An 18,460-nucleotide genomic window follows, 5' to 3' on the forward strand; every position below is an offset into this window, starting at 1 on the left:
ACCATGTAGATCGAATTTTAAAAGAATTAAGTGTCATAATATAAAAAATTATTTAATATTGTTTTTAAACTCAAATTAACATGTTAATCTTGAAGTATTTTAATCTAATTTATTGTTTAACTCGAATTTAAAATCAGATCATATGAAAATTGCTTCAACATAATTAAGTTGATTTGTAAGTTCAAAAACAACTCCAACAATTAAGAGATTGTATAGTAGTTTAGTAAAATAAGGGACCAAATTGTAGTTTAGTAAGATAAATAGGACTATCAATAAGAGCATTAAAAAGTCCAGGGGGTCGATTCAATTAAGTCTTGTCCACGGGCTTTTTTTGTGCCATATAAATAGACCATCATAACAACGAAACCCTAGCCACCCCTCAACACTCTCCACTCTAACCCGCAGACGAGCTAGGCTTTTTCCGTCTCTGCAATCTACAGGTTTAGTCATGGTAAGATCTCAAATCCAGCCCTGGCCTTCAATCTCCGCCACGACTAGATATTTTCCCGGGAAAATGATCGAAACGCGCTGGAACTCCTAATAACGATCGATCATTATCCCGGGAACCAAACAAAGGCTTCGAACTGTCATCGAGTTTTTCTCTAATTGATTTATTTTCCTTCTTTGTTTTTGCTATGCTGATGAATTTTAGGCGGACGTTGAGACCGATGTCGCTGCAGCAGGACAGCCAAAGAAGAGAACGTTCAAGAAGTTCAGTTTTAGAGGAGTTGATTTGGATGCTCTCTTGGACATGTCTACCGATGAGCTTGTCAAGCTCTTTCCTGCGCGTGCTCGCAGGAGGTGAGCGAGAGGGAAATTTAACTCTTGTTTTTTTTTCATGCCCAAATGATTTATTTTTTTTAATTGTCATATTGTTGGTTTGATGTCAGGTTTCAGAGGGGGTTGAAGAGGAAGCCAATGGCACTTATCAAGAAACTGCGCAAGGCTGTACGTTTCTTCAATCCTTGTAGTCTGCTGTTTGGTTTAATTTGATTTCAGTTCTTAAGTCTGCTGTTCGGTTCAAATTTGTTTTCATTTATTTTTGGAATTGTTCTCGCTGGTTTTTCCTTATAAAATTAATCAAAATAATATTCCACTTGCCTTAAATCTTTTTGCACCACCACAGAGTTCTTTAGTTCCTTTTATTAGGGTACGGATGTTGATTGCATCACATCGCTCAGATTCCTTTTTCTAAGTATGACGGTGTCAATTTAGATTCAGCATTACAATTCTTCTTTTTATTAGGATCGAGTAGACTGGTCAAAAAAATGATCTAGCCATGAGACGTTACCACCTGATCAATGGCTGAACCAAACCAAGCATCTGGGTGGGAGGGGGTTAAAGACAGGAGAACCATAATTATTTGGACATTAGGGACACTTTGGTGGGAATCTGTTTTCCTATATCATGGATGAAAGTATTGTCAATGGATTAGATGTGTCATAAGAATAACAATAGTATTTGGAAGGTGGTGCTGCCTCTTGCCATGTGATGTCTATGGGAGTAATTTCTTCACAGAATAGGCAGTTGGTCTGTTCTGAAGTTATGGTCAGTATGGATTCCTGTTTTGCCCCAATTTTAGGCATCATTCAGTGGATATTGTCCTTTGGGATTATTGCGTGATTGAGTACGAGCAGACGGTGTAAATATTTTGTTTGGTGATGCTTCTCTTACAATCTGTTTGGGAATGTGATTTTCTCCTGTTCGGAAATGTCAAGGAAAATAAGGAGAATGGGCCTACATTTCCTTTATCTTTAAACCTAAGGAGAGAGTAGAGAGACAGCATATAAACCTTCATGTGATTTTACACATATTCCCACAAATGAATGTTTATGTGCAATATGTTCAAGGGTGTATAATTAATTCTCCGACCGATGGGATTTCATCTCCATTTTTCCAATAAATTAAATCACTCCCCATATTTTCTTTCTGTTCATGTTCATTCCATCCAAATATGAGGAGAGATATTACTTTCCATCTATTTTCTTCATTCCCTCTACTTTCTTGTCTCCTACCTACTTTCTACCCTCCCAAACATAGTGTCAGTGCTGATTTTGCCATTTTCGATGCTCATTGAGTGTGACATCATCAATGGTGGTATGCTTTGGAACTGGTGTACATTGATGTCTATGAGTTATGCTTGTTTTTGGTTGAAAGGCTCTGTAGAACAAAGAACTCACTCTTTGGTTTTCCTTGTCACGCGACCAGGTGTTGTGGTTTGGACGCATCTATCTTCCTTGGTCACTATTTTATGCTAAATGATATCATGATGTCTGTGCTCATATTTTCTAATATATTAGCTTTGTTGACATGCTAAACGAAATGGATGCTCTTATAAAACATTTTTTGGTGATATCCTGAACAGAAAAGGGAGGCTCCACCCGGTGAGAAACCAGAACCAGTTAGGACTCATCTTCGCAACATGATTATAGTACCTGAAATGATCGGCAGTGTCATTGGTGTTTACAATGGCAAGACCTTTAATCAAGTTGAAATCAAGCCTGAAATGATAAGCCATTATTTAGCTGAGTTCTCGATCTCCTACAAGCCCGTTAAGCATGGAAGACCTGGTATTGGTGCCACCCATTCTTCCAGGTTTATTCCCCTCAAGTGAAGATTTTGCTTATGCCGTAGCTGTTGTTTCTTTCATGGACTTGCCTTTTGTTTACCAGTTCTTAATTTAGTATTTTTAAATTTCTGAGCTTGTCTTTAAAAGTGGAACAAGAAGTTGTCTGGTTTTATTTCAAATTATATTGTGCTTAAGATACTGAAATTCTAGCTGTCATGATGTTTGCTTGTATTTCTATTAAAAGGAAAATGCCCTGGCCAGGTGCTCCCCCTTGACTAGGAGAGAACCATTATAGTATCTGCGGAGAGCTCAACCTATTGGATTTTTTACAAGATAGAAAGGTTGATGATTCTCTCTTGTGGAGCTGCCCCTCCCCTACTTTTTTTTTCTTTTTGTCTAAGGTGAGTCAATGGTCAATCAAATGCTGTTAGTTTAAGCAATCTGAGAACTATAATTTAATCCGCTTCGAGGGGCCAAGAGAAGACATTTGGAAGGGGAAGCAGTTTTCGTTCCTTCATTTCCCGTGTTTGGTGATTTGCGATGTACGCATAATAAAATTTCTATCACCTGGAAGAAGTGTGGGTGAAGTATTTATTGATTGAAAATATATTAAAATGGTTTTTTTTAAACAATATCATCTTTTCAAAACCATTCACGAATACTAAAAAACGGTATTTATTGTTTGTTTTTTCATCCAGAAAATAAAAGGTAAATATTTTTATGTTTTTAAAAATTACAGTTTTCATCTTTGATTTGAAAAATAGGTTAAATTATATGATGATTTAAAATATAAATTGCTAATTTAAAAAATCGTGAAGAGTAAATGTAAAAATAATTAAACTATAGAACAATTAGAGTAAATATTATGTGTCATTATAGAATTGTTAATCATGAACGATATTAGTATATCATTCCAACTCCTCTTTGTTGCCAAATGCTGGTAGTCATTTCAGTTCTTTGATATTTACCTCGTTTTTCATCCAAATGATTTTATTGCATACTATCAAACAATCAGCTTATTGTTTTAATTTAAATTCCAATAATTTGAATTTCGACAATCACAATCCTTTCTTAGATAGCTTTTAATTGATTATTAGATTGAGATGAAGCGGTTCGCTGGACTTCTTGTAGTCTAGTGTGGCTAACAAGTGAACAATGCTCGGCCCAGATGACCTAATTTGAGAGGTTTTTTGCTTAGTTTTTTTTATAAAAGTTGAAACAGAGAGGCGGGTAACTGCGAGGAATAACAAATAAATCTATCTTCGAAATCAGAAAGAAGGATCATACCAGCAGACCGGGCTTGCGTGAAGCCCAATAATATCCAGGCCGATCACTGCCGGTGTGCTCTTTCTTTCTTTCTTTCTAGCTTAATTTTAATAAACACCAAGAGAACCATAATGTAGTGATTTGATTTGTTCTTGTTTTTGCTGTGAGAGTCAACTGAGTTGAGGGAATTCAGGAATGGAAACTCTCATCTGCGTGGAAAAGGAAATGACGTGAGGTACGTAATCAACTCTTAACATAACTGGGTCATACACTATATGTGAATTTTCTGTATTTATTCGTTCAAAAACTCAGTTATCGTCCGCTGATACAAGAAAAACAAAACAAAAATTTACGAAAGAAATAAAAAAATCCCTGCCATTCAGGCAAGTACATGCCCAAACTGGAAATTTCAGCCTAACAAAACAAAAATTTACAAGAGAAATAAAAAAATTCCCTGGCATTTTGGCAACTACATGCCCAAACAGCTGGATCAATTCTACCCGACATGCTATTTTGTGCAATTTTTTGGTTCCTGTAAATTATTTACACAAACTTTTTATTCACGTAACTTTTCTATTAAAGTATCTTTTTGATATAGCAACATCAATTTTTTTCACCGACACAACAATCATGACATGATATATCAATTAAGAGTCATAGGACCAGCCAAACCAATTTTTTCAACAATGATGCAATATTTTTCCAATGAAAAAGTTCCCAGGTTTAATCGTGTAATAGTTAGTCTACTGATAAGATTTTAAAATTAAAAGATTTGTTTTTTTTAGTTTTAGATTCGAGCCATATGGTTGCTAATATGATGGTCACTGGAGGCTTACATGATCATTAATTTTAGGGCCCATAAAATTAGTCAAAGTACATATAAACTAACCTAAATACCCATGTTAATCAGAAAAAAAATATCCAAAGCTTTGATGTATAAATACACATGATTACAATGCAAGGGGCAATTCTAATCGGCCATGTTGTCATGTAAGGCCAAAACACAAACAACAATTTATAGCAAGAAAAATCAACCAAAATCATAAAAGTCAAGTGAAATCATGGAATGCTAGGCTAAGTCAGTCTAATCTAGTTTGAGCCTGTTTATTATTATAAAAATAGTTAATTTTTAAAGTATTTTTTATTTAAAAATATATTTAAATAATATTTTTATTTTTAAAATTTAATTTTAACATCTAACATGTAAAAACAATAGAAAATAATTAACCCAAAATTAAACTGAATTATTTTACATGATTTGAACACCAGAGATATGCACCGTGAACCTCACTTTGTTTTTCCCCTTTTTTATATATATATTTTTTAATCTACGTACACATGTTTATTTGAGTATAAAAAATATCTCTAACAGGGAATTTATTTTTTCTGCAGCTGTCAAACTCACCAGTCAAAACATAAAAATTCTAATTTCCATGTAAAGTTTTTACATGATTTCAACTTTCTTACCGTTATTTTCTCGTAAAGGAGTGAGGTAACATTGAGTCGTACAAGGATTTACCATGGCAAAAAAAACTCAAAAAGGAAAAGCTTTTCTTTTTCAACGATACAGAGGGCTTGACGTATTTGCTCCCAAACAAGATTAGATTAGGCGCTGGTGAGCTATCATTGTCGAAGCCTATGCCTGCGCCTGCGCCTGGTCCTGTGGAGGGCTACTGCCATGGCTCATGACATCAAAAATATCCCAGCTAGGCTGACCGCTCCGCTTAATAAATGTTGTCAGCTTACGTCGGCCCCACAAAATGTAGGCTTGGCGGGTAGTCATTCCAAACTGCCTCTGTACTGCTCCACATGCAACCTTGGCAATCCATTAACTCCCGTTTCGATATACCCCTTTTTCCCCCGCTTTTTAAAAACATTTATTTATTTTTATTTTAAATTATTTTTTTACTATTTTTACATCTTTCGGATTGCAGTGACGTTAAAAATATTTTTTAAAAATTATTTTAATATATTTTTAAATTAATAAATATTTTAAAAAACAATTATTATCACAATATCAAATAATATTAAATTCTAACTTTTAAATTTACTTTTGTGTATCATGAGTGAATGTTAAATCAACGGGTTAGATTAATAAATTAATTATTTTTAAAAATACAATATTTTTATTTTGATGATGAATAAAATGCAATTTGATTGAATATTTAGGGACCAGATTTGAAATCAAACAAATTTCTAGCCCTTTTTTTTTTTCATGGTAAGAATTGAAGTGGAGAATTGGCTTGAGCATGAAAGATGCCATCACGACGTGGTGGTCTATGCGGCCTTCTCCGGGATCCAACAATGGCCTTCCTCCGATAGCATCCTCATGAGGCGGTGCATGGCAATGATTATGGTTCCCTGTAGCTCTATTGACTCATTCTTCTCTCCTGGTTTTTCTATGCTTGGCCCTCCCCGCACTAGTAAAGTGGCATGCAAGTATTTTATGTTAAATTTAGGCTCTATTTGTTTTTAAGTTTTAAAATTATTTTTGAAAAAAATTAAATTTTATTTATTTATTTTTTTACTTTGAATTAATATTTTTTTAAGTGTTTTCATATCTTTTTGTTGTGTTGATGTTAAAAATAATTAAAAATAATTTATTATTATTTTGATGCATTTCAAAGAGACTAAAAGGCACGAACGAAAGCTTTTATTTGTAAGATAATGGGATGGACGACATGTCATACACACCAATTTAATAACAAATTCGAACTTAATAACAAATTCGAACGCGATACCTATGTTACCCATGTATTGTACTTTAATTACTTGTCTTGTAATTCAACCATCACACCAAAAAAAAACATGTAATTGGATTTTAATTTGGGTTTAATTGGCAAAAAAATTTTTAAAAAAATTTCAAATTAAAAATCTTTAAAAATTTAACTATTATAATCTACACACGGGCTTGTAGCTCAGTGGCCTTGGCAGGCTTTGCCCTCCTGAGTGCCCTGGTTCGAGCTCTGGGTACCCAGCACTTGAGGGTTTAACTGCTGTGGTCAATTCATGTGACTTGTTCCGCGCCCCCGTCCCGGTTCGACCCTCTGTGTACGTCTGTCACCCCCGCGGTGCCTTACCTGCTCCTGGGCTTGCAGGATGTCCAGCGGGCCGTGGGGAATAGTCGTGGTGCGCGTAAGCTGGCCCGGACACCCCACGTAAATAAAAAAAATATATATATATGCAGGGTGAACAGTGATGATCACCACACCATCTAGCTTCATAGATAATAGATAATGAGCCAATGAATTGGAACCGTAACAACTTCGCTCTTAAATAAAAGGAAAAATTAGAAATCTCCCGTGAGGTCTTTAACCAGATGGTTAGAACCTAGAAGAATATGGCTTGGATGGATGCAAGTAATCATGTAGCTACATTTAACCCCAAATGGACCGTTCCCTTTAGCCTAACCTAGCCTAGAAGTATCAGAAGAGGAAGGCGTGTGTAGCTGTACCTAGCTAGCGGAGGTTTACAGGTCCATTAAGTTGGTCAAGAAGCAAGAAAAGGAAAGAGGAGAAGCTGCCATTGCACACAAATTTCAGTGGCGACACAGACAGTAGAGGTAGCACAGCACGCACCTACCAGAGCTAGCTTTTGTCATGGTAATCTTCTTTGCCGCCAATAATTAATGACCTGTTGTTTATTGAACGCAGCAGGGCATAAATTATTTCACTGCCTTTACTGGAGTCCAGATGTTAATAACTGTAGTTTTCCTCCTCTACTGCTATGCAATGAGCAAGTTCAACATCTGCTGATGAATAAACAAAATAGAACATTGGCGCGTGTTTGTAACTCCTGTATTTAAAAATATATTTTATTTGAAAAAATATTATAATAATGTTTTTTTAGTGGTTATTTTTTTATGATTTTGATGTGTTTATATATATATATATATATATATATATATATTGATGTATTTTTATTAGCCATAACAATTACAAATATAAATTCATGTACCCGTGAGAATAACACGAGGGAGAGTAGGGAGTATCAGTGATATTCTTCCCATGGACAAAACAAAATAAAATAAAATAAAAACCCAAATGCCTAGTTAATTAAAATAAAATAAAAAATTCAAAAACACTAATTACTAAACAAAAAATAAATAGATAAATAAATAATGCAAATCTCAAGCTGTCGGGGTTAAGCAAGACTGTCCCCTCCCCTATATACATTGTCCACACAAACCTTAAAAGACCCCTAACCTTTAACCTTTACACTTTCTCTTCTCCTCGAACAAAAACCACATTATCCTATACCCTCACGTTGTACGGTGCTCTAACAACAATGGCGGTGGACGCGTGGCGCCGCCGTAACGACACTGTCACAACAACCCTCTCCCTTGCAGGACCTCCAGCTCCCCCCACACCAGCGGTGGAGAACGAACCTCAACGCCATTTCAGAGGCGTGAGGAAGAGGCCGTGGGGTCGATTTGCTGCTGAGATTCGGGATCCATGGAAGAAGACGCGTCGTTGGCTTGGAACTTTTGACACGGCCGAGGAAGCGGCACTTGCTTATGACGAGGCAGCTCGGTCTCTCCGTGGACCAAAGGCAAGGACGAACTTCTTCCACCGAGACCATCTTGCTCCTCTGCCGTTTTTGCAAACAACGGTGGTTGGTGCCGGTGGTTTAAAGATATGGTGCTCGCCGGTTTTTCTTTCTGATGAGGTGTCAAGAATGGCTGCGCCAACGGCGGTGGCTCCGGTGAGGTCAGAGTATCAGGGGTACAAGATCGAGAGTGTGGATGAAAACGTGGGTTTGGTTTTAAATGAAGAGAAGCAAAGGCCGCTGTTGTTTGACTTGAACTTGCCGGCACCACTCTTTTGAGTGGCTTGAGATGGTGATTTGTGGCTGTTGTTGGGCGAAGGAAGTTGTTGATTGACTGGTTATGTTTAGTTTGCAGAATCCTTGTTAGGTTACGCGTCCAGTCATGTACAGTTCTGGGTTATTAGTCTGTGTTAACTGTTAACGTGGCGTTGATGACGGTGGTTTATGTACAAGTATTTTTTTTTTTCTGGTTGAAGTTTATGTACAAGTTGAGGGGACTGTTGTTAATGTTGTTATCATCATCATCATCATCATCATTATTTGGCTAAAACTAGCATGTCAGCTGAGGCATGTTTGCCGGATTCTGAAATCTTGAATTATTTTCATTTTATTGCAAGTTCATCTGTGTTTATGCTTCATTGTTAGTAGCAGTATCTGGTTTGCTGTTTATTTTGTTCTGTTTTGGGTGCAGTGAAGAGGAAACTCAACTCGTTTGGCTACAAACCAAACCTGACCTGATCAGATATCGCGTATCCGTAACCGGTATCCGTCGTTATCCATGGATACCAGGCATCTATATCCACAAAGACATTATTACTAACATAATAACCCAGAAGAATACCTTCCCAAAAGCAAACCAAAATTAACCACAAGGACTGCAATAAATAACCAGCAGAGATTAAGAATTCAAGAATCTCATTTCTCAAGAAAACAGCACGCGTCCAAGACAAAAAAATTACTTGCTAATTCTTCAAGTGAAAGAAAGAAAGAAGCAATCATTGGTAAACAGCACAGAGACTGTAAAATTAAGAACTCCATTAATGGAAAGTTGCACAGCCATAGGTCTTGAAAGAAATTAGCAAATTACAACTACATATTTTGAAGTCAAAAGGTACCCCACGGTCATTGTGAGTGAAGTTTGCTGGTGGGAATACATGTTCCACCATGGGAAAACCAAGATTTGTTCGCTTGCAACACTCACTGGCTTCTGTCTTAAAAACTTGGCTCTTTGGAGAGAAAAATCTCTGGAGACTTACTTCCTGTTTGGACGAAAGAGTTAGTTCAAGCCGCCTGCTTGTGTTGTTGTCGACGTATACTGCTGGCCGGAGATGTGAAGATTGGAGAAGAGAGTAGAGGAAGAGAGCAAAATGGGTGAGAGGTGACGGCTGGAGTAGATGGAGAAACCTAATTTTTCAACACAGCTTGTTACAAAATGTAAATTTTTCAAATTTTAAGGTTTGTTTACGTAGTTGAGGTAGTGTTTTGGGTCGGACTGAGAAATTTTCATAATTTACCTGAATCTGACTTTTGATTTATATACTTTACCTGAATCTGACTTTTTTAACTTTACCTGAATCTTATTTTATTTTTATTAGTGGTAAGTGTTCGGGAGTAAAATATTTGTTTTTTTTTTTTAATTTAGATTTGAATTCTGTAATTAATAATACGATGGTCACTGAAAGTTTATATAGTTATTAATTTTAGAACCCGTAAAATTAGTTGAAGTATACACAAGCTGGTCCGGATAACTATATTAAAAAAAAACACTTGAGTTAATTAAGGTTGGTTTGGTGAAATTATCATTTTTAAATTTCCTAGAAAATGCAATGAGTCTTAAATTAGAAAATAATAATTTTTATTTTTAGATTTGATTTTTAACATTCAATTCAAATAAAATTAATGTGTGTTTAATTATAAATAATTTTTAATTTAAATAACAAAAATCAATACAAAATTAAACCAAAATTTGGATTTAACAAAAATATTTTCTTTTAATTTGACCTGTAAATTCTTACTTATACTTTATACTATATTTAAAAATAATAATTTGAATCACTTTTTTTATCAACTGTATTCTTAAACTCTAATTATAGCTTAATTCTTGTAGCTTGGTAAAAATAGTTAATTAATATTCGTGGTTTTAGAAGATATATATTTAGTAATTATATTTTTAAATTCATTTATTATTTGTTTCTTTTTTCCAATCTTGTTTTAAAAAAAAAGTAAAAAAAAAAAAAAGTAGACGGGATGAAAAGACTGGCCATATAATAAAGAATAAACTCTCCTTTTGTTTTTACACTATTAAATTAAGTATAGTCAATACTAATTAGATGATTATTTTTTATATATATTACAAGGATCAACTAATATATTTTGATAAATCATGATGAATAAGTTACAATAAACTCATTTTATCATAACTATTTATGAAAAATAATTTTTAAATTATAAACCAAGATTAAATTTTATGTAATTTGTAAACATGACTTTAAATTTAGACCACTGAAGTCTGCCGATCTCAAAATGCAACGTGACCACTCACTATTATCTCCGAATTCTAGCTCCTTCGTTGTGTAGTTACGCGGGAGTCAAGTGGTCAAATATTAGAGATTTATTTAGTATATTGTTTTAAACGTGTTTTTTAAAAAAAGTTAATTTTTTTATTTTAAATTAATATATATTTTTAATGTTTTTATATTATTATGCTGATATTAAAAAATAATTTTTAAAACATAAAAAAATATTATTTTAATATATTTTCAAATAAAATACACTGCATAAAAAAATGAAACCGTGGATATAGTAGGATGGCCATACCAATCATCAGATGGTTGGGTGAGAGGCAGAATAGGTTTTCTATCTTTTTTATTTTATCTACTATTTTTATTTGTGTTCATCTCAATTAATTTTATAGTTTTTGAAATTAATTATTATGTAAGTGTTAAATAGCCCGAGGAAGATATTAAAATAGATTCCGAAGATCTAAGTAGCTGATGTGCACCCTAAAGGTTAAAATAGATTCCTTTCTTTGTTATCACGTGTGACAAACAAGATATGCCACGTCTTCCTTGTTTGTGCTGGATTATCTTTCCAGGCAAGTCCCAGAAAAAGTTAATCCACTGCCAAATTGAAAATACTTTTGGTTTGGCAACGTCCCCTCCTGATTATAACGGTGTGGATTTTCCCCGAAAGCTGTAGGCTGTTTTTTAAAGATAATCTAAAATATTAATTTAATATTTTATTAAATAAAAAACATAAACCGTACAAATAAGGTAGCGAAAAACAAGTTCTCTGCCTGGCTATATTAATTTATAATTTAATTGAGATTAAGTTTTTTTCTTGACAATCTTAGAGCGTATTTTCTAAATTAAGAATTTAATAGGTTTTTATTATCTACTCCTCTGAAAAGACTAAGGTAAATCCCAGCTCCTTTACATTCCAAATGAACAGTGATGTTCACATGATCAATGAAGGAGCTGACTCATTTTCTTTACATTTCTTGTTTCTTTTAAAATTTATTTTTCAATTTTTTATGGATGAATAAAATTTTAGTTTTTTTTTCTTCAATTTTATCCCTTAATATTATGTTGATTTTTATCTTTGTTTTAGTCTATTTTTTATAAGTTTATCGTGGTCTCAAACAAATATTCTGCTATTGAATTGATGCTTAATTTTACGAGCGTCTATTTTTGTTATTGTATCATTAAATAAAAAATAGTTAAGAAAATAAATTTGTTAAATCCAATAGAGTCTATGATCAAGATCACGAGTTTGTCAGGTTAAACCAAGAAGCCCGAGACGATCCAATGTGTCATCGTCTTGGTATTGATAAAACATGTCTTCTTTAAAAATATTTAAAATCAAATCACGTTTTTTACTAGTTGTTTGAGTTTTTTTTTTAATCTACTAAGTCAATTGGGTCACTTCTAGGTAACTTTTATGCGAGTTAATTTTAAATTAAAGTTAGACAACGAGGTTGGTCGATTGGTTTCAATGCCTTTTTTATTTTTTATTTTATATTAAATTTCATCTTTTATTTTTTATAAATTCATTTTCATAAAATCACCTGCCAAAAAAATTACTTTCCAGCTGTTATTTACCGAGCATTTTCACTGGAAAGAAAGGGAGTAATATATTAAATGGAAGATTTGACCAGAGAGGCCCGGGTCGGAATGATAAAGCATGGGCATAGGCCCGTTCATCACTCCGTACCAGAAGGGGTTGCAACTCGAGACAAACCTGCAATGGTGGCATGGGCACAGGCCCCACGATTCAAATCTTGACTTAATCGTTTTTTTTCTAAAATTATTTAAACAATTTAATTAATCATGTACTCATCATTGTTAATATTTTGATTTGGCATGGATACAAATTACAAACTATGCTTTAAATAGATTAATGATAAACTTCGCTCGGTATAAGACTTGGATCGTGTGAAGACAAACACAGGTACTATTAGAGGCCCAGGAGCGAGGGCGAGCCGAGGGATGCATTCTGCTCAGGATTCGACAAAGAAGAACAGTGGCAGCTCTTATTGAACAGCAGTGAATTCGACAAGTAGTGTGAATTGGCTTCGCCCGAGTCATGGTTCTCGACTCGGAATGAATTTGAACTTAGATGATAGACTTTTCAAATGTGGCAAAACATGCCTCGAATGTCAATAAATAACTGGTATTAAAAAAATAAATTGTGGGTTATAATTACAGCGGTGTAGTGAGTTGTTACAGCAATTAAAATTATTATTTTATTGGAACATAGTTGCTGAACATGAACATGGATGCATAACTGCTTCTCAATACACCAAGATCAAGGGATGATGAGTTAAAATCACCAATTAAATTCATAAAAACATGGGAAAAGTGCCCCCACTTCTTTCTAAAAAATATAAATAGCTGTTTAATGCTTTGTAATCTCTGATGCTTGTCTATAAATAGACTAGAAAACTCTGCTTTGTATAGCATGCAGTTTTTATGTATAATGCATACACTTATATTATGTAAATAATTTGTTTATAAGATTAATAAAGTTAAAAGAATTTCTTGTATATATTGTGTTTTTTAGTTTATTTATTTATAATAGTTTTTTTTTCGCTTAAGACAAATCATTGTAAACACCAAGCCAAAGCTTAGTGTATTAGATTGCCGAAAAAGCTGAATTTTGGGTGAAAATTTTGGCCTCGCGACAGGTACTATAATAGGAGCAATGTTCATGTATTATTTTTATTTTTTAGGATGAATTAGAGAGATTGATTTGGTGTCCTTGAAACAAATCCCCCTTAAAATATCAGTTAATATGTTAAAACAGTTTAGTGCATGAAAAAAGCACACTTTCTTTTTAATTAAATAAATTGAATCCCCTCGTGGTTTTTCACTGTTCATTTAAATAATAAAAATAATGATTTTTTTTTCATTTTTTTAAAATTTAAAAAATTAAAAATTAACTAATTGTATCAGATTTAATAACATTATAGAGATTTCAATGCATACGGATTATTTCATTTTATGTTTTTTTTTTAAAATTGACTTGGAGTCGTTGCGTAACGCAACACTAGTCTAGTCTATAGGCTATTAGTCTAACCTGAGGATCCTATTTTAACTCACAAGCTGGCTAGGTATACATATGCACAGAGTTTTTCCTATCTAGCTTCGAGTTCCCCTGTCTTTAAAAAGATACTCTCAACGTACAGATACAACTAACCTGTTTGATTTTTTATTTTTGTATTTTAAAAATATTTTAATTTTATTTTTAAATATTTTTTTGATTATTTTAATATGTTGATATTAAAATTAAATTTTAAAAAATTAAAAAAAATATAATTTCAATATATTTTTAAATAAAAATACTTTATAAAACAACTACCGCAACATTACTTAAAAATAAATTATCCAATTGATTTCTTCGGGAAGAAAAAGGCAGAACAAGGTTTTATTCTCACCAAAACTAGAAAAGAAAGAAGAGAATATATATAGTCAAACTGGAAAAGGACAGCATAATCAAATTCATCACAAGTTGAAGATTTTGTTCATGGCTGGGAGACGATCTTCGTGCCAGTAAGGATCAAGAAAGGCTACTTCTTTCTAATTCACCATTTAATTGCATTTAGGATATTTCCCTGATAGGGCATTTCTCAACTACAACAAACCAATATCAGCAGCTGGTCAAGATCCCATCTACTTCCGTTCCAAGGTTGAAAAAACCTTAGCATTATGCTCCGGCGACCATAATGTATTGTCTTGAAACATGAGTCTAACCTTATGCAACCCAGGTGATAATCATGACTACGATGACTTGTACAAGCAATTGATTGACTGATATCCTTGACGCCCCACCACTACAGAACCTCAACTCTCTCAATCATAGACTCTCAACCAATCGAATCCTTAAATGTATTTTTCCCTATTAATGTAGTTAACTTGTATATGGGTCCATGTTTGCTGATAAGGTTGCATGACAGTACAGTGTTTACCTACTTAGGCCAACAGGTGGTCAGACAGAATGTTTTGCTCTGTAACTTTCAAGATTTGGAATTTGTTCTCGGACAACATAAATGCCAGTGGAGGTCCAGTGATATAGCGATGGATCTGTAGCAGGATAACCCATGTTGGTCCTTTGCATGTCACACGCCTTGTTGCAAAATCCTCCCTTTAGCAATTTGTATAGCTTGAAAAATTCCTTCACAGCAGGGAAGGAGAGGTAATCCAGTAACTGGTGCACTGTTTTCGTGATTAATTGGTAGGATAGATGAAAGTGCAGACGCAGATTCTGAAGATGGATGATCTTTAGGCTCAAGCCACCAGAACCAGGTCCACGATTACACAAACAAGAAACAAAAACAAGCTACTCAAATGCCGAAGACTTTGGTGTTGTTGAGCCAGAATACGCGTTTTCATGATTATTGGCTGCGAGTCTTGATTGCATGTCATTTCATACACAGCCCGTTTTTCACTTTCAAACACCGAACTAGACAAGAAAATAAAAAATGATACAACTAATAATTCAAGAACCTGGAACAAGATTGAATTACACGAACATTCAGTAACACTGTTAGTTCCTTGCATGCATGTCTAATGTATCTTGCAAGAGACATGATGACCATTGCTCGTGGCAAATACAGGATGTCATGCTGGGTCCATGCAAACAAAAGCATCATCTGCCTTCGAACCCCACAAGCACTGTAAACCAACCACTAATCATTCAAATTAATGCAATGAAAAGTCTATCAGAAATTAAAGTCAAATCGGAAAGAAAATTACACCAATTGAGCCATTTCAATTTTCAACAACCCAAGAAAAAGGAAACACTTCTTTTGAACCGTTTAAAGCCATTGTGGTTGCCCATCAAAGAGATCTTACAATCCGAGACCCCAATTTAAAATTTTTTTAGATCAGTGCCAGACCTGACTGCCAAATTGCTAAAAAAGCTTTGGAAAGCCAACTTCTCAAAGCCCAAAAAAGAACCTGCTCCGACTATATCCCAGTATTGAACCATGCTAAATATGTACAGGAGCCAATCACGACAAGTTTTCATTAAACAGTGAGAACCTTGAAAGTATTGCATGAAGCTTTTATGTGTTTGCAGATTGTGCTGGAATCCTCGGGTGGTTATGTTCACCTTCATAGGTAACAATAAGCATGGACGGATCTTCCAAGCACCTCTCCACATGCTTCCTTGCAGGACAACCTCTCATACTGCTACACTTGTAATATCCCCTGCACAAGTTTAAGCCTCCGTTTGAACAAGTTCCTCAAAGAGGCGAACGTGAATACTAAATAAGATGAGCACAACTGAATATTCGAAATCATGGGATGACTGAAAGCAAATTTCTCTAACATGCCATGAGCAACCCCCCAAAGCCATGCGTGATAAAATAACACTATTTGACTACCAATTCAAGCCGAACTATCCACTAACTTTACTCAAGGCTTTTGTTCAAGAAGTGAAAACAAATAGTGTACTTGGTTCTGTTTAACCGGAGACCACTTCACATATCCCATAACCAAAAGGTTGCAATTAGCACAACATACACAATCAGCTGACCAATTAATATGCATCACATTGTTTAATCTGCATGGGAAACATATATTTAGATCATACATGCACACTAAGTAAACATGTACAGAGTGAGTGTCAGCAAATTAGAAAAAGCATAAGTTCAATCAACAGGAAGTTAAAAAAATTACTGAATCACAATTCTGTTCAAAGAGAACTTGTATGAATTGCTTGCACTAAAACCATGTTTGAGAAGTGGAATAAGCGAGCATACCTGGGATGAGGAGAGCCCTTGATGGGCTTTTGTCCATACTTTCTCCAGGAATAATCATCAGGGGGGATATCAGCAAGCTTGTTGCTAATAGCAGGTACCTTGATCGACCTCTTTACCCTATGTTTCCTGCCATCACAACACAAGCAATGAAACAAAAGTGTTAAAACATGCCTAAGGTAAACATAAGAGAAAACAGGCACGATTTTGAACAATTAATTTCTAACAGCAGAATAATTAAATAGACACAAAGAAATCCAACAGATCTAACCTCTTCTTCGAGCAATGACATCTACCACTGCTTCCACATTTCACACTTCCATCTTCTCCCCTCCCAGAACATTTCCTCTTGTGTTGCTGTGAACTCTGATCCGAGGAGCGAGCCGGCCCCATTAAATGGAATGCACTTCCTTCCAAATTAGCCACACTACCATCTATACTCAAGGAAGATATAAAAGATCTGGTGGATGACAGTGTAGGTGTGCAGCTAGAACTATCAAAATTCAAGCTAATTCCACTATTGCTTTTTCTAAACATCATCTCAGCTTGCTGCTTCATTTGCTGCTGCTGCTGCTGCTGAAGCTGTAGCCTGTGCAGCTGCTGCTGTTGAAGCTGAAGGAACTGATAATTAGCTGCTGAAGTGGGTTGCCCAAGCTGAAGAGGGTTTTTCCCGGTTGAACTCAATTCCAAAGATGGGGTTCCCAGAGAAAGACAGTTCTTAGCACTTGAGCCCAATTCTTGAATCGGATGGCTTTCCAGGTAACTGCTAGACTGGAGAAACTGAGGTGTTTTGGATGAGTGGCCTGTTCTATTAAGTGAGTTATCTAAAAGGATGCTTTGGGATAAAGGGGTCGGTAACTTCTTAAGTTTCCGAACTCTTGCATGACCTAAACCAGTATTTAAAAGAGAAACAACTTTCTTGAACCTAAACACAGCCTCGCCAGTTTCCACCATTAAATTCCTATATTGAACCTGATCTTGAGGTTGAGACAACAAACTTATAACTCTATGGCAGCTCTCCACAGCTGCTCTGTTAGCTTCTTCAACCCCCTCCATGTTAAAAACAACCAAAAACTCCAGCAATCTTAATCAGTCAAAACCCAAAGCACCAGAACATATAAACTCCAAGAATCTAAAACACCTAGCTCAATATTAGATCTTCAGGGAATAAAAAATCAAAGACCCAAATGGTCATTCTTTAGTAAAGAGTAAAGACCACAAAAGGGATAAGCTTTAAGCATGTAAATTCCAAGAAATTAAACTTCTCAAAGGCTTAATCTTTCAGATTCAACAGACTTGACTGGAAAGAAGGAAAGAAACCCAAAATAAGGAGCAAATTTGTTGTTTCTTTAGAGCGACAAATGATCAAGATTTGGAGTGAAAGAAAGCACCAAGGAAACAGACCTTGCTGTGGTGTTCAGCCCTATATTCTGACTCCATGGCTTTGAGATTGAAATTTGAAAGGTGTGAACGAGAAGACTTTGCTTTGCCTTTGTTGCTTTTAGAATTCACACACAACCCATAAGAATACAAAGCTCCCGTCTTTAATCACTCCCTAGTTTCGTTTTTCTCCTCCCTTTTTAAATTCTTTTAATCTTTTTCTACGCAGTGAGAGAAAATAAGCGAGAAATGAAAGAGGCATTTAAATAAGAAAGTGCAAACAATGAGAGGGGGGCTTGAGAAATGAAACTGCTGTCTCTGTCACAGATTTGAAGGTGGGTCCCATACCAGGACCTTGGTTTTATTCCCTTTTCTTCTCTTCAATTCAATTCAAGACCATACATTATACTATACAGTTTCAGCTTCAGTTTTACTAC

At 34.9% G+C, this 18,460-nt stretch overlaps 3 protein-coding genes across 3 annotated transcripts; 2 read left to right on the forward strand and 1 right to left on the reverse strand.

Annotated features, from left to right (window-relative positions):
• The first annotated feature begins 312 nt into the window (after positions 1-312).
• Positions 313-2,773, forward strand: LOC7471994 (40S ribosomal protein S15). Its single transcript, XM_002300760.4, has 4 exons — positions 313-451; positions 653-801; positions 891-948; positions 2,366-2,773. The coding sequence occupies exons 1-4, from the start codon at positions 449-451 to the stop codon at positions 2,612-2,614; spliced, it is 459 nt and encodes a 152-aa protein (XP_002300796.1). The 5' UTR covers positions 313-448; the 3' UTR covers positions 2,615-2,773.
• Positions 2,774-8,003: 5,230 nt separating this feature from the next.
• Positions 8,004-9,004, forward strand: LOC7479992 (ethylene-responsive transcription factor 9). The gene has a single exon (XM_002300761.4). The coding sequence runs from the start codon at positions 8,123-8,125 to the stop codon at positions 8,660-8,662; it is 540 nt and encodes a 179-aa protein (XP_002300797.1). The 5' UTR covers positions 8,004-8,122; the 3' UTR covers positions 8,663-9,004.
• Positions 9,005-15,378: 6,374 nt separating this feature from the next.
• LOC7479993 (probable WRKY transcription factor 21) lies at positions 15,379-18,269 on the reverse strand. The gene is made up of 3 exons (XM_002302034.4): positions 16,915-18,269; positions 16,647-16,772; positions 15,379-16,092 (listed from the first exon to the last, which is right to left on the reverse strand). The coding sequence occupies exons 1-3, from the start codon at positions 17,697-17,699 to the stop codon at positions 15,948-15,950; spliced, it is 1,056 nt and encodes a 351-aa protein (XP_002302070.2). The 5' UTR covers positions 17,700-18,269; the 3' UTR covers positions 15,379-15,947.
• Between the last annotated feature and the right edge of the window lie 191 nt (positions 18,270-18,460).

The sequence above is a fragment of the Populus trichocarpa genome, chromosome 2 (genome assembly GCF_000002775.5).
Source record: "Populus trichocarpa isolate Nisqually-1 chromosome 2, P.trichocarpa_v4.1, whole genome shotgun sequence".
NCBI lineage: Eukaryota > Viridiplantae > Streptophyta > Magnoliopsida > Malpighiales > Salicaceae > Populus > Populus trichocarpa.

Excerpts from the sequence above, each read along its gene's own strand:
- LOC7471994 (XM_002300760.4), top strand. Across the intron at positions 802-890 it reads CCTGCGCGTGCTCGCAGGAG|GTTTCAGAGGGGGTTGAAGA; the intron begins GTGAGCGAGAGG and ends GTTTGATGTCAG. Across the intron at positions 949-2,365 it reads TCAAGAAACTGCGCAAGGCT|AAAAGGGAGGCTCCACCCGG; the intron begins GTACGTTTCTTC and ends TATCCTGAACAG.
- LOC7479992 (XM_002300761.4), top strand. The coding sequence starts at position 8,123 with ATGGCGGTGGACGCGTGGCGCCGCCGTAACGACACTGTCACAACAACC.
- LOC7479993 (XM_002302034.4), bottom strand. The coding sequence starts at position 17,699 with ATGGAGGGGGTTGAAGAAGCTAACAGAGCAGCTGTGGAGAGCTGCCAT. Across the intron at positions 16,773-16,914 it reads TGTCATTGCTCGAAGAAGAG|GAAACATAGGGTAAAGAGGT; the intron begins GTTAGATCTGTT and ends TTGTGATGGCAG. Across the intron at positions 16,093-16,646 it reads AAGGGCTCTCCTCATCCCAG|GGGATATTACAAGTGTAGCA; the intron begins GTATGCTCGCTT and ends AAACTTGTGCAG.